General features: G+C 45.5%; 2 protein-coding genes across 2 annotated transcripts; one reads left to right on the plus strand and one right to left on the minus strand.

Annotated features, from left to right (window-relative positions):
* The first annotated feature begins 172 nt into the window (after nucleotides 1–172).
* tsg101a (tumor susceptibility 101a) lies at nucleotides 173–7,012 on the plus strand. The gene is made up of 10 exons (XM_076137026.1): nucleotides 173–590; nucleotides 1,081–1,168; nucleotides 1,275–1,340; nucleotides 1,934–2,097; nucleotides 2,479–2,605; nucleotides 3,043–3,100; nucleotides 3,313–3,407; nucleotides 4,757–4,959; nucleotides 5,067–5,306; nucleotides 5,394–7,012. Exons 1-10 carry the CDS (start codon nucleotides 549–551, stop codon nucleotides 5,481–5,483), a joined length of 1,173 nt encoding a protein of 390 aa, XP_075993141.1. The 5' UTR covers nucleotides 173–548; the 3' UTR covers nucleotides 5,484–7,012.
* Nucleotides 6,837–12,807, minus strand: ldha (lactate dehydrogenase A4). The gene is made up of 8 exons (XM_076137038.1): nucleotides 12,679–12,807; nucleotides 10,493–10,618; nucleotides 9,883–10,000; nucleotides 9,523–9,696; nucleotides 9,252–9,425; nucleotides 9,016–9,133; nucleotides 8,119–8,242; nucleotides 6,837–8,009 (listed from the first exon to the last, which is right to left on the minus strand). Exons 2-8 carry the CDS (start codon nucleotides 10,616–10,618, stop codon nucleotides 7,845–7,847), a joined length of 999 nt encoding a protein of 332 aa, XP_075993153.1. The 5' UTR covers nucleotides 12,679–12,807; the 3' UTR covers nucleotides 6,837–7,844.
* Nucleotides 12,808–14,633: the final 1,826 nt, after the last annotated feature.

The raw sequence follows: 14,633 nt of genomic DNA on the forward strand, positions 1-14,633 counted from the left end.
AATTAGGTAGAAAACAAATAACGACAAACATAAACAGCTGAACTGACAAATTAACCAACTGATGCGTGATTTTTAAAATTATTTGGAAACAAAAACGTTTCTTTCTTTCTGTCTTTCTCACTTGTTTGTTGTGATTGGTCGTGATTAGTTGCTTGGTGGTTTGCGTCACCTCGATACCGGAAACAGTCAGGTGAAACACCGGAAGTTGCCTCTGTTGACGCTGGTAGCAGAAACATTTCTCTGCTTCGTCCTCTTGTTTATTTTAATCTTGCGTCTATTGTCTATTAATCAAATCAATCTTCGTGTAGAGCGAGAGCTTAGCCCCGTTTCCTTGAAGGGTTTCCCGGTGAAACGGAAGCCGTGGTTGACTTCTGGTTAGGCCCTAACCCGGGCTAACGGCAGCATAGCATCAACTGAAGTCGTGCTAGGCTAGCGTTAACCATAGCTTGCGTGCGTCGACTGCCGCTGAACTGGCTCTGAAAGTCAGCTGTTCGCCCCCGTTTCGTCACGATTAAGCCTCGCGATCGATCTGATCAATATCTGAAATCATGGCAGTTGTCAACGAAGGAGCCCTGAAGAAAATGCTGAAGGTATGTCTGCCAATATGCTAACACCGAGGCAAACATGACACCCCAGCTAGCGGGCTGACGTTTCCTGGAACAGACAACAACACACGAATACGAGATTCATTCATCATTTCACTGTTGTCAATGGATCTACATTAGTTTTTATTATAACCACAATGACATTATAAAACTGTAAACCGTAGTCGTTTGTTTTTATTTTTGTATAACTGCTCGGTTAACACTGTTAAACTGTTAATAATTGATAATATAAATGATAAAGAATTATGAAATTAATAATTACTTTCATGCTTTCCATCAGTAGTAACAATTAACGTAATGCAACATAATAAATAGTCGTGTATATTCAATAGTTAAAACATGTTGAACACCATTGCTGAAATTGAGGAGTTTGTTTATGTGTTTACTCATATGTACATGATATTAAAGTGTCATAATCATGTCAATATGTCTACATATATGAGCATTTCTCTGCTTTGTCTTCTTCTTTGTGCAGCAATATAAATACAGAGACCTGACCGTACGAGAGATAACCAACGTCATCTCCCAGTATAAGGATCTGAAGCCTGTTATGGACGGCTACGGTAACTTTGATCAGCTTTATCTACAGGATTCTGACAGCGTTCTTATACTGTTAACCTCTTAATGCTGGTCTATAGTGCCGGTTGTCATGGTTGCCTTGTGTTACAGTGTTCAACGACGGCTCCACCAGGGACCTGATGAGTCTGACAGGAACAGTCCCAGTGAGCTACAGAGGTAAAGAGTGTAACTACACAGTGACGTGTTCACTGTTGGTCTTAGTCTATTGTCTGTACACACACACACATGACACGCCTGTTATTATTATTCATATTATTAATAGTAGTAGTAGGAGTAGGTTATTTGTTTTAAAGTAATGAATGAAATCATAATATTAGGTCTTTTTATAGATAGTCATATCTAATTTTACCTCTTACATTTAGTCAGAAATTGTACACAAATGCTGTTAATTCATTGTAACCGCTCTTCAACAGTTCCCTTGGAGATTCAGTGAGCTGTGGGTCTGTGTTATCTGATTTTTGAGAGCTTTTTGCTGCCAAAAAAAGGCATAAAATTACAGTATATAGACATATCTTTCTTTTTTTGTTGTATATTTTTATTGAAGAAAGCATTTGACATGACAATTATGGGTCTTTTCGAGATTGTTTTTAATTCAGAAAGAGGGAGAGAAGAGAGAGAGACAGAGAAAAGAAAGATTGGGGTTATTTGACTTTTTTCTTTTATAAACATACAGAAGGGAAGTGAGGCAGAGAGAGAGAAAGGAAGGAGTCTGACTTATCTGATCTAATGTGTACGCTGTGTCCTTGTAGGCAATGTCTACAACATCCCCGTGTGCCTGTGGTTGCTGGACACGTACCCCTACAACCCTCCCATATGTTTTGTCAAACCCACCAGCGCCATGATGATTAAAACCGGAAAACACATCGACGCCAACGGCAAGATCTACCTGCCGTATCTACACGAGTGGAAGCACGTGAGTGTGACGATACTCGGCTTGTTTAACCTCCATGTTATTGTTAACATGGAGACGATGAAGGTTGAAGAGTTTTTCCTTTTTGTGATGCAAAGCCAGAAATCAAGACAAATTTAACTGCCTTAATACTTGTTGGGAGAGTTTGTTGAACATGTCTCATTGAAGTGTGGCCTTTTTATTCCACCCTTTCTTACAAAAATGCTCCGTCTTTATCACAGTGTGTGTCTTTCTTGTGCAACACACCTACGTAGGTCACTTATGTCCTTAACGTGACTGAGATCTGGGATTGACACGGCCGTACACTCGCACGGGCCTCTCAAATATTATGTCTGCCTGCTGTTTTCCCCGCTTTTTCACACACTCGTCCGCCCCGTGTCACAGCCCCAGTCGGACCTGTACGGGCTGATCCAGGTGATGATCGTGGTGTTCGGAGAGGAGCCTCCAGTTTTCTCTCGCCCCACCACTCAGGCGCCCTACCAGGCCTTCCAAGCTGCCGGCCCCCCGAACCGTGAGTCATGTAGCCGTTAACCTCGTCGTCATGGTTTCAAGCTGTGGCTATTTCTTTTTCTGAACACTCAAAAATGTACAGAACTAAATTTGATCTAAATGGCAACATGGTGAATTTCTGAAATAAACTTAACTTTCCCATTAGTGTGAGATAAAGCATCTTAATATATTTAGTAAATGTATTGTGTATTAGTTGACAATTTGATCTGTGCTGTAAAGTGACGCTTTAAACGATGCAATACTGTCCTTCAGCACCAGGGGGCGCCGACTCACCACTATTGCATTTGATGGCAAAGTGAAACTAAACCTCAGGCAGTGTGTGGGTGGCGCTGTGTATCTGCTTGTGCCTGTGACAGAAAGATAAATGATAACCTGCTATGTGTGTGTTCTCCGATTTCTCTGTCTGTCTGTCTGTGTGTGTGTGTGTGTGTGTCTCAGCTTCGTACATGCCCGGGATGCCCGCCGTCTCGCCCTTCGGCCCCAATCCCACCCCTGGGTAAGAAGTTTACCAGCCGCAGCCTAAATCTCATTACCCTCTGACACACACACACACACACACACACACACACGCGCCAAACAAACCTGTCCTGTTTGTCTAAATGGCTATATTGTTGTCAAACTGTAATACTGGTTTCCTTTCTATCAATGCGTAATGTGTAAGATTGAAACCATGGAAGGAGTAGAATTCTGACAATTCTCCTATTACAGGGGTTACCCAGGATACCAGTACCCGACTGGAAACTCGTACCCAGCTACACCCGGCACTGGACACTATCCCACCCAGACCCCCGTGTCCACAGTGGGTATGTACGGCAACACATGTAGCATAGTGGACAGACATTTACACCTTCTAACTGCTAAAGGTTCTAAAGGTTTGAGCATCACGCCACATTTACAAAATAAATCCCTCACTCATGCACAATTAACATTCCGCCCCAGAACAATTCCTGGCGCTTATGACTTTATTTTGCAACCGGCTGTGTCAATAGCAGGCCCGTGGTCCATTCCATCCTTACAAAACAATACGTTTCCTCTTTTCTCTGGCCTTTAGCTGACCCGGGCATTGGAACACGCAACCTTCTGACTCCAAACTTTTTCACCCTCTGCGCGACTTCAGTGGAACGCTGAACTGGCAGCGAAAGGTCGTTGGTGTAACAAGAGTGGGGACATTAAAGGGCAAAGGGTGAATTGACCTGCGGGGGTGGGGGGGGGGGGAGAAAAGGGAACAGCCCCCATCTTCCCGAGTTCACGGCGCTATATTTAGGACGGGAACAGTAACGCCACACAAAGGCAGACGCTGGGACCGGTGGGGCCATCTGTCTGTCTCCAGATCAGGGGGCAGCAGGTTTGTTTGATCCGACGTCTATACTTAGTAACGCCGACCAGATGAGTTTAACCACACGCTACTCGGATCACAAGACTGAATCAACTCTGACATTCATATCGCTGACTGCAGTCTGCATTTAACTCCGAAAGGCATCCGCGCTTCGTCTCCCTCCACCACGACTCCGTTACGCTGTTATATAACATGTCTGTATGACGATTACAACACGCCGATATAAGATTAAAATCCATTAAAGTATTGCTGCACGCTCCTGTCTCAACATTTGTTTCACCCGGTGCATTAAAAGATGGCGATGCAGCTCAGAGTGCAGACTGCTTGACCACATTCCCACACAGCCTCAGTGACTTAGATGGGAGAGACTGTGGGGCGCGGGGGTTCTAAGGCAGAGCCAACGCTTGCTCCTGTGATTCTAGGCCTGTTGACATTGCCGCAGGTAAATACATAACCCACCTGTTTGAACCACTGTGTAATGGAGGGAGATTTTGCGGAAACCAGCAAGATGCCAGCTGGTGTCACCGCCCAGTCTGGTGTTTGCCCGCTCAGCCGTGTCGCAAACATGCCGGCACTCCCGCTGTTTGCCGGCCGGTGCCAAGAGCTCAACCTTCTTGTTTGCCTTGTTTGTTATCTGGCATTGATGCTGGTTGTGTTTGTGATGTTTTATTCTGCTGGTTGTAGAGTTTATGCTCCTGTCTGCCGTCACCCTTTTGTTGGGAGTTACGAGGTCATGGCACAATAATCTGACAGATATCGCCAGTTATTCTGTCCCGTCCCCACCGGCTCATGTCAACCTGACGTCCTCCCTCGCAGGCCCGAGCAGAGACGGCACCATCGGGGAGGACACCATCCGCGCGTCTCTCATTTCCGCTGTGAGCGACAAGCTGCGCTGGAGGATGAAGGAGGAGATGGACAGAGCTCAGGCCGAGCTGGACGCCCTGAAGCGGACAGAGGAGGACTTGAAGAAGGGACACCAGAAACTGGAGGAGATGGTCTCCAGGCTGGACCAGGAAGTGGTGAGAGATTGTCCTCTTTTTCTGCTGTCTCTTCTTTCCACCCGTCCTCTGTCTTTGTCTTTTTGTTTAATCCTGCATTCATTTGTAATCGTGACGTCGTGTGCCAGACTGAGGTGGACAGGAACATGGATCTGCTAAAAAGAAAGGACGAAGAGCTCAGCGAGGCTTTGGAGAAAATGGAGAACCAGTCGGAAAACAACGACATCGACGACGTCATCGTGCCGACAGCGCCCCTCTACAAACAGATCCTGAACTTGTACGCCGAAGAGAACGCAATCGAAGACACTATATTCTACCTGGGAGAGGCTCTGAGGAGGGGCGTCATAGACCTGGAGGTCTTTCTCAAGGTGATCATCACAATACGCTTACATTACACACAGGGAATTAGGGTTGTTGCTCCACTCTTGTTGACTCTTCCTCTCTTCCTTTTGCAGCACGTACGTCTCCTCTCCAGGAAGCAGTTCCAGCTTCGCGCCCTGATGCAGAAAGCCCGAAAGACGGCCGGCCTCAGCGACCTCTACTGACCCCGTGATCAGCCGGGAACCTCGCATATCTCTGTTCTGCCTCTCTATTGTCTCTCTGTTCTCTCTCCCTCTTTTTCACCTTTCCCCCCCCTCGTACTTCAGCCAGTGCTCCCCTTTTTCAAACCAATGAAACAATGAGCTGGTGTGTCTCGCACAGTGGAACTTGAGGCCGGGCCACGGTTGTAAAACGTTGCCGTTTGAAGACGAGAGACAATAGCTGTCCCTTTACTTCTGGCCTCACCCAGGTACTGTGGTTGACAAGAGAAACCATACTCAACACAAAAACTGCCACACAAAGAAAAAGTCCATAAGCATAAGTGCTAAGTTTCTAGAACGCTCTTCAGGTCTTACAGCCCATCATGATAAAAAGGTTAGGCTCCGATATAAATACCCAGGGCAACCTTTCAGGCTGAGGAGCTGAGCCTCGGGATGGAAAGGAAAAGGTCTCAGTAGCCACGGAATGAGGATCGCATTTCACTTAGCCGGGGCGAGGATGAGCTGGGGCGGGGGAACCGGAGCGCCGCATCAGTGTGCTGGAGCTAAATGTCGGCTCTCCCCTCGCCACACGTCCGCTCCTCCCTCATGTGTTTCACTCCTTCCTGGGTTTGTCTCTGAACACTGGTATGCGCCGGGCTTTTCATTGTAAGACGGCCGCCTTGAACTCTGGGCCGGTGACAAGTTTTGACACTTAATCCTTAAGTAGGAGGATATTCTGCTCTATTTTCCTCAATCTTAACTTCTTCCCGCTTTCCTGTCATTTTACAGTTTCTCTGGGTTTTCAGGTTATGAATGAAGAAGCAGTGTCTTAGGGTACAGCAAATAAAAACCTATTGTACTAATCGACAGTTAACTTTGTTTCCAAACAGGTCTCATTTAAATTAGCTTTTTACTAAATGCACTTTGAATTGTATGATAGTAATATCTACTGTTTATGTTGTTTCCAGTTCAACTATAGACCACCTGTTCTTTTATATCTGTAGATTAAAAATGTAAATCATTACAAGGAAAATAAATCAGATTTGATGCAAGTTTATTTGCTCTGATTTCTTATTGATCAATCATTAAGACGTAGTGGCGGATGTAGTCTTGTAGCACACAGCTGAAGGATCCACGATAATAGAGAACGTGTTGTAAAATCACCTGTGAGCCGGCTTTGTGATGAAATAAATCAGGTTTTGTAAATTCTTGTACTTTGAAACTCTTATTATAATGCCAACGTTTACCTGCATAAAAACCTTTCACCTGTATTGAGTCGTCGTTGTGAAATCTGAGTGCAATGAGTTCACTCCAATGTAAACACACAAACTGCCTGGGCTGGAATAAAAAGACACACAGCAAAGGACAAAGGGCAGATATCTTTTCCTGGCAATTTATTTGGTGTTGCAGCAAAATAAGAGCCTACATCCAGCTGCTGTGACAAGTGCAGTCAGTGCCTTTAGTAATTCAGGTGACCAATAGATATCTAATGTTAATAAATACACTTACAATTATAAACATTACCACAAAGATTGGCATCTATATTTCAGTGTCAGGTGGAGAAAAATAAATATAAAACTTTTTTTGTTATAATATTTGGGGTGCACACTTGTGTAACCTCAGTGTGGATTGTTACCTTCTGCTGCTTCAGGTTCATAACCTCTCCCTGGGTTATGCTATCTAATGAGTCAAAAGTCTCTTAGCTGTAACTCTTGTTGCTCCTTTCAAATTCTTAAAAAATTCAGTCTGTCACTCACTTCAGTGCACTTACGGTTAATTTTGTAAACTAAGGCTTCAATGCCGTTGTTGTCTGGTGTCACCGGGTGTAGACCCAGTGATCTGCAGCAGTGTTAGGATGACATGGGGCACAAGTGAGGCCCACATATAGAGAGCATTGGAATGTCTCCATTATACTGTGATTCAAAAAGGAAACAGAACACCGAGCGGAAAGACATCAACTGGTACCAATCACAGAATACTCAATAAATACAGACGAGGAGTGTCGAGAGTAGGAGGAGCAACAATACGCAGTAACGTCAAACAGTAACATGATGCACATTATATGCAAAGGCGTTAAGATTTGTATTTGGACGACAGATAAAAAGATCTCCACTCCGACTGACTTCTAAGGCTGCAGGGTCTAAGGTGCATTTTGGAGAATTCGGTCATGGAGGGAGGAGGGAGACACAACACGCGTGCAGGAACCTCCACTGATGACGGGGTAAATATCTGCCGTCCGCTGGTTTGGTTACAAACACATGGCCTTTTAGCTATTCAGAGGTCTCATTTGCTCATGGACAACATGGAACACAGAGGGGTAATGGAGAAGGGAGTCAACCACATTTAGTTTCCTACGGTCTCTGAGTGAATTCAGAGACGCGCCGCTCACAGGGCGAGCTCCTTCTGTACTCCCCACAGGGTCTCAGCGCTGTTCACCAGCTGCTTCTCCTCATCGGGCTTCAAGGTCATGCAGACGACATCTGTCAGGCCGCTGTTACCCAGCACACAGGGTACGCTGAGGAAGACCTCATCCTTCACGCCGTGCATGCCCTAGGAGATAAGAGAAGGAGAGAGGAAGAATCAGCAAGTTGTCACATAACGTTGTAAAAATGTGCTGCACGTTCATGAACAGTGAGCGGGAAAGAGGCGAGTTCCTCACCTGGACCAGCGTGGACACAGGGTGAACCTTGTGCATGTTCTTCACAATGCTCTCCACCAGGTCGGCCACAGACATGCCGATGGCCCAGGAAGTGTAGCCCTTCAGTTTGATGACCTCATAGGCACTGAGACACACAAGCAATCAAGAGATAAAGTTAAAACCGAGCACATCACCTGAGGCTGGAGAAGAGTTAAGCTTCAGTAAATCTGTTTTATACACAAGATAAGCCATTTTCTACTTGGCCTACAGGTGGAGACAGATGCTGCCTTTGCTGTCGTCAGTTTTATCCAATTTCTCCAAATGTGGTCCTGTTACTTATCTCCTTCACCCTAAGCGAGCTCCGTTACAGTTTATGGCTGAGCTGGCATAAAGAGACGAGCCGCTGTAAATGAGCCAGACTGGCAGCTGGATGACTTGATGGCATGAAATAAAGGTTAAAGGTTGTAGAAAGAGCATCATGGTCACTTCTCTTATCACATGAAGGATTTCAATCCAAATCCAAATTTCACTTGAGTTTAAAATGAATTGGACAATAATGTTTGGAATTTTTTTGATTGACAGTTAAACTCTTGTCTGTCAGGGTCATGAGCTCAACATTACAGAGAGAATGAGTGCCCGAGCTTCTGTTTGTTAGTGATTGAGGAACAGGAGGAGGGAGGTTAATGTTTGATGCAGCTCTGACTTGATCTGCCCGTGCTTGCCTTTTGGCTCAAAGCTCCAGTGAAATTCCTCACCAGGTTAGGGTAGCACTTATAGATGTGATTGTGCCTTTGGGGTGTGTTGTCTTTAACATCCAATTGCCAACTGTGAAACTATAAAGATCTGTTTCATCAAAACGTCTTTTTTATGGCTTCCCACATATCAAAGAGAGAAGAGTGTGCAACAATCTGAACTCACCCGGCGACAACCTGCTTGTGAACATCCTTCCAGTTCTCGCTGTCGCCCTCGCCTCCCATCTTTGGGTTGAGCCCCTGGAGGGAAACGCCGGCGACGTTCACGCCGCTCCACACAGGCACTACAAATGAGGAAGAGAGCGGCGGCCGTGAGTCAATAAGCTGCAGGCAGTTGCCGACAAGCAGACGAGCAAACAAGGAGACGAGCGCAGATGTTATTTTTAGTGTCAGGACGCATACCGCTGGAGTCTCCGTGCTCGCCTACGATCCAGCCGTGGCAGCTGGAGGGGTGGATGTTGAGCTTCTCTCCCATCAGGTGGCGGAAACGCGCGGAGTCCAGGTTGGTGCCGGAGCCGATGACGCGGTGACGGGGGAAACCGCTCAGCTTCCAGGCCACGTAGGTCAGGATGTCCACTGGGAAGGAAGAAGAAGAAGAAGAGATGGTGTTGAGGGGTGGTGGGGTGGTCATTAGTAACCATGGCTACAAGAGGCAGCATCATATTGTTCTCACCTGGGTTGGAGACCACCAGCAGGATGCAGTTGGGGCTGTACTTGACGATGTTGGGGATGATGAACTTGAAGATGTTGACGTTGCGCTGCACCAGGTTGAGGCGGCTCTCGCCCTCCTCCTGGCGAGCGCCTGCAGTCACCACCACCACTTTGGAGTTGGCTGTCACACTGTAGTCTGGCAAAGAGAAAGTGAGAGAGAGAGAGAGAGAGAGAGAGAGAGAGAGAGAGAGGGGTTCCCATGAGGCAACACACTGGCTCATCCAACAGGTCTGAGCGTGCGTGTGCGTGTGCGTGCGTGTGTGTGTGTGTGTGTGTGTGTGTGTGTGTGTGTGCGTGCTGTGTTTCTCTGTGCGATTCTCACCTTTGTCAGCCACGATCTTGTGCGTCTTCAGGAAGAGGGATCCGTGTTGCAGGTCCATGACCTCACCTTTCAGCTTGTCCTCCATCACATCAACGAGGGCCAGCTCATCACACAGCTCCTGATGAACATTTACACACACACACACACCGTCAGCCATCTTAACCACTCACAGCACATTTGAATATCAGAGTTCAATCCAGTTGTTAGATTAATTAGACAATTTATGCTAGGAATCTGCAGTGGTGTCATGTCATTCTTCCTCTTGGGCTGAGACAAACTGAAGGAACAATACACTCGTCCTTGGCTTTATGCAGTAATTGCTACCCTGCATTGTTAGGTCGAAAACATGTGACCTAGTTTCACACTGAGCTTGTTGTTTGCTCTGTTGGCACAGATACAGCTAACCTGACACGCCGGGACATTTCACTAGGAATACTAATTTCCACTGCTCAGTCCTACACAATATGGCAGCCTGAGTTTGGCAGGAGGAACCTTGATATCACTAGTTCTCACTGAGGTTTGGTTCCTCAATCAAGTGTTTCCCTGCTGAGCGAGATCACGTGACTCTGCTGCCATCACTCAACCCTTCACACCTGTCCTTCTGTCTCACCTTGAGCAGGACGCTCATGGCGGAGGCCATGCCCACCATGCCGACGCCCACCACCGTAACCTTGTTTCGGGAGCCAATGGGCTCCTCCTTCATCACATGGCTGATCAGCTTCTCCTTGGTGGTCATCTGTGGAAGGGAAGGGAGAGAGTGGGGGAGGAGAGAGGAGTTACTTAGCATCCTTTCCACCTGGATGACTGAAATGAACATTCATAGGCAAATTGGAAAGAGGTCAAATAACACAAAGAGGGTGAGAGCGGAAAGACTGGCAGCAAGTTTGTGTTGCATAATGTATGTGACAGTGTGGCAGTGTGTGTGGCGTATTAACAGGCCCACGGTGGTGTACGTGCCTGCTGCCTCGCACATGCTAACTGGATTGACTCTGCTTGGTTTCCCCTGTATGACTCAACACTTCCCTCCCCACCACAGAGTCATAACGTTCCCTTCCTCATGACCGCAGCACAGGAACCAGACAGCGACCACAGATTTGACACCCTTACATATTTGGAACGCAAACACTCACATCTATACTTCCTTAAATGGTTTACACACACTCAGTTTGCCCCCGTGACATCACACTTCCTCTTGTGTTTCCATAGAAACTACTGTCTAGGCAAGTACGGCAGCCTGTCAGCGTGCAGCGCAGAGAGCCCATCCCCCTCTGACGTCACGTTCTACTATTTCTGCTTCCCGGCTCAGCAGAGGAACGGGGGAGGCCGGGTTCTCATGCAGGCAGCGGATTACGTCACCAGGCCTCCTCTGGATGTGAACATGAGCACGTAGCAGGACGCCTGGCAGGATTAATACACTGTAATTCCTGCTTCCAGGGCTTATTTAAGACTTTACTGTGGTCGCTTTGCACACAATATGGGACGCTCATACTGTACTGAAAATCCCATTATCCCATTATCTCTCCCTCGGTGGAGATCTGAAGCTTTACTGCATACCAGGACCCTGACCTGAGGTGAGCTGGTTTGGCTCGTTACAAGAGAACATTTGTTTGTTTACAGCAGTGATACTTGGCACTGTAAAGTAGTTACTTCCTTGTTGCTAGTTACAGTCTTTGCATGTGGTTTCCTAGGAATTTGCAAAACTACTACAAAGAACCGGATGAGTAAAGTTGTCAGGTATATAACATCACAGTGACTCGTCGCTTCTCCCTTTTTGGTATAAATGTGTCACTTCCTGTAAGCAGCGTGTCACACACATAACCAGACTAGGTCGCTTACCTTTGGATCGTTTGTTCAGAAAAGTCAAAATTACAAAGTTCCAACAGTAATTGACTTATTAATACATAATAATGATGCCATCAAACTAACAATGACATCATCCATATTACAAAAGTGATGTAATCCAAACTAGTGTTACAACATCCTTTTATATTTTAAATCTAGTTCCTTTTCTATATTAAAACACATATAGTTCCTAGTTGTGTACTCTATACTGTACAATATTATGACATTTACTCAGGATCAGCTGGTCTATAAGGACTCAGTATCACTGCTGATCTAACAAGGGAACAGACAAATATTTGTACACTTCAGATTTAGACTTAAACAACACTGCACCAGGTCTGATTTGCTTTTAGGATTCAAAGGGAAACAGTGGCTCTGTTAGGAAGAAGCGAGGCGACTGCGGCACCGGCCATGGCGACGATGAACTACAGCTACCAACATGCCCGCTGTTTCCTGCTTCAGGGGTGAGATGGAGACCAGCGTGACGGTGAGCATGGAGGCTGAATGTGACCATATCAGGATTGTGTAACATTGCGTCCATCGCGCAATAAAACGCCATCTGCTGCGATACAGGAAATGAAGGTTTGAGGATTTACGATGGGCTCATTTTCACAGGATGTTGAAAGTAATAAAGGGGATACTTGCTCTTCATCAACGCATCCATCAACCCGGCGATCACGTTAAGTCTGGCCGCAACAAGTCGCGTTTCGTAACCGTCGATTTAACGCTAAAACCCTTTTTAATACAGTATCAAACTCCGATACCGAATAAAAGTGAGAATTACAGCCGGTAAATATCGATTAGAAGCACCCCGCCTCCTCATCCTCTCACCGGTAGACGGGAACTTAAAATTACGCACCAATTGTTGCGTTGAAAGACGTAGTAGTCGGTGGTAAATAACAAACATTACCGGAAATGTGATATTGTCGTTATTGTATTCAAGCATCATCTTACCTTTAGGCTGAGGTTGGTTGAAGTTAGGACAAGAAAAGGCGAGAGTGTGTGGAATGTCTGGAGCTCCGACTGAGTGCAGCTTCTCCGCAGCAGTGGTGCGGCGGTGGGGGCGTCTCCCGGTATTTAAGCGCAGCCTCCGTAGACGTTACGTGCGTCCATTAGAAATGAGCTCGGGTGGGTCTCCGTGATGTGTGTCACGTTCATACTACAGGGCAGGATGCAGCGGTGACTCTGCGCATCCACCACGTTAACGTCATAAAACAAAATGTCATCATATTAAAGCAAATGAAAGGCATTTTAATCATAATAGAGCAGCACATCCGTTTGCCTCGGTATTTAATTTAATTTTTTTTAAATCAATAATATTATTTCTATTATTTATTTTTGGTTTATGTTGTGTCTGGTTGTGTTTCCACGTGTTTCACATTTATTTATTAATATTTCCGTTTACGTAAAATCACGTTTTAAAGCCCCTGCTGTGCCTCTAAGCGGTTCTGAGCCCAGATAAAACCTTACAATTGTAATAATAATAGTAATATTGTCTGTGTGCCTCATTATAATATTATCTGACGTGAAATGAGCCCTGATACTGGGAGGGAGCGGACACCCGTGGAGTGTGGGAGGCTTCGCACTTGGTGGGTTTTCCATTTCCTTAGTCAGACCTGAATAGAATCATTAGCATCTCATTGCCCCCTGCTGGCGGACTTGTGTATTGTAACACAAAACCAGCAGGACAACTTTCACCCCATCTGACGGCTTTCACAGGTCTGATAGAGACAAAAGGTCAGGGAAGGTCACGCTCTAGTGTCATTCCCTGAAAGAGACGGTGCCCTTTTGACTGATCGTGGGGGAGGAGCAGAGGGCCTAAAGCTGCAACACAATCCCTTTGGCCTCACTGTGGCTGAGGTATATGAAATAAGTTCTACTGATGTAATCGTAGACATACAGATATCATGCCCAGCCAAGTTAGGTCTATATCTTCACTTTTGTTTATCTCTCTTTCCTGACTGTGTCTTATCCTCTGAGAAAAAGCATGCAGGAGGGGCGTGTCTTATCTTCCTCTGTGTATACTCTGTCTATTCTAGTTCTATCAGTGGTCCTGCTTACACATTAAACATTACATAAAGGGAACAAATACTAGACAGAATTCAAATTCATGTGACTGATAAAGTAGATTCTTGTGAAATTCTGAGCATTTTGTCCCCTCAGTTTTATTTGTATAAGGATAATGTTTGACAATGAGTTAAGCAGATAAACTTAATCAGTGCAATAACACACTTACAGTAATGTATTTAAGTGTACTGGACTGGACTGTTACACAATTCAATGTATTTACCTCAGACTGAAAACTATTAAATGGAGAGAACATTTAAACCACTTTAGGTTTAAACAATAAGTTTATAATTGTGGACTAAACACATTTGTTTAGTACAAGTTCTACAACATACAAGTATGAGGAAAAAAAAAAAAAGGGGGGATGGAGGGAATACCTGGATGTTATAGTAAGTAATAAGCACCTGGAGAAGTCCGTTTGCTTGGTTACTGTGCTCAGCTGGAGGATGTGGGTCTTTCCAAGATGCGCTTGTAGATTTCAATGTTTTCCGTGCTGTAGTACCAAACAAATAAAAATAAAGAAACGTTGTCAAAACAGTCAACTGTGTGAGTGGAGCGCCATCTAGTGTCTGAACATGAGGCCTCTTGAGTGCTGCCAGCAGCAGTGCAGGTGGAGTAAGCAGGCTATTCCTGGCCCACTCCGACAAATCCCATTATGTTTCTGTCACTTACCTTACTTTACACAAATATTTTCATTAGTAAACAAAATAAATTACACACAACAATATGTTGTGTGTTTCCACCAGGAAAAATGTAATAACCTATACATTTTCAACGCATTCTATTTTTCTCCCAGGTTTCACCTTTGCCACTTTGTGCAGCTCTTCAATATAAAAAGGACT

This window comes from Genypterus blacodes, unplaced genomic scaffold (genome assembly GCF_046128005.1).
Source record: "Genypterus blacodes isolate CSIRO-AG114 ecotype Tasmania unplaced genomic scaffold, CSIRO-AGI_Gbla_v1 ptg000015l_1, whole genome shotgun sequence".
In the NCBI taxonomy this organism is placed as follows: domain Eukaryota; kingdom Metazoa; phylum Chordata; class Actinopteri; order Ophidiiformes; family Ophidiidae; genus Genypterus; species Genypterus blacodes.

What these genes read in the sequence shown, in the direction of transcription:
- ldha (XM_076137038.1), bottom strand. Translation starts at nt 10,618, where the DNA reads ATGACCACCAAGGAGAAGCTGATCAGCCATGTGATGAAGGAGGAGCCC. An exon ending in CCATGAGCGTCCTGCTCAAG is followed by an intron (nt 10,001 to 10,492) that starts GTGAGACAGAAG and finishes AATGTTCATCAG; the next exon opens with GAGCTGTGTGATGAGCTGGC. An exon ending in CGAGCACGGAGACTCCAGCG is followed by an intron (nt 9,134 to 9,251) that starts GTATGCGTCCTG and finishes CCTCATTTGTAG; the next exon opens with TGCCTGTGTGGAGCGGCGTG.
- tsg101a (XM_076137026.1), top strand. Translation starts at nt 549, where the DNA reads ATGGCAGTTGTCAACGAAGGAGCCCTGAAGAAAATGCTGAAG. An exon ending in CCCTGAAGAAAATGCTGAAG is followed by an intron (nt 591 to 1,080) that starts GTATGTCTGCCA and finishes TTCTTTGTGCAG; the next exon opens with CAATATAAATACAGAGACCT. An exon ending in GCCTGTTATGGACGGCTACG is followed by an intron (nt 1,169 to 1,274) that starts GTAACTTTGATC and finishes CTTGTGTTACAG; the next exon opens with TGTTCAACGACGGCTCCACC.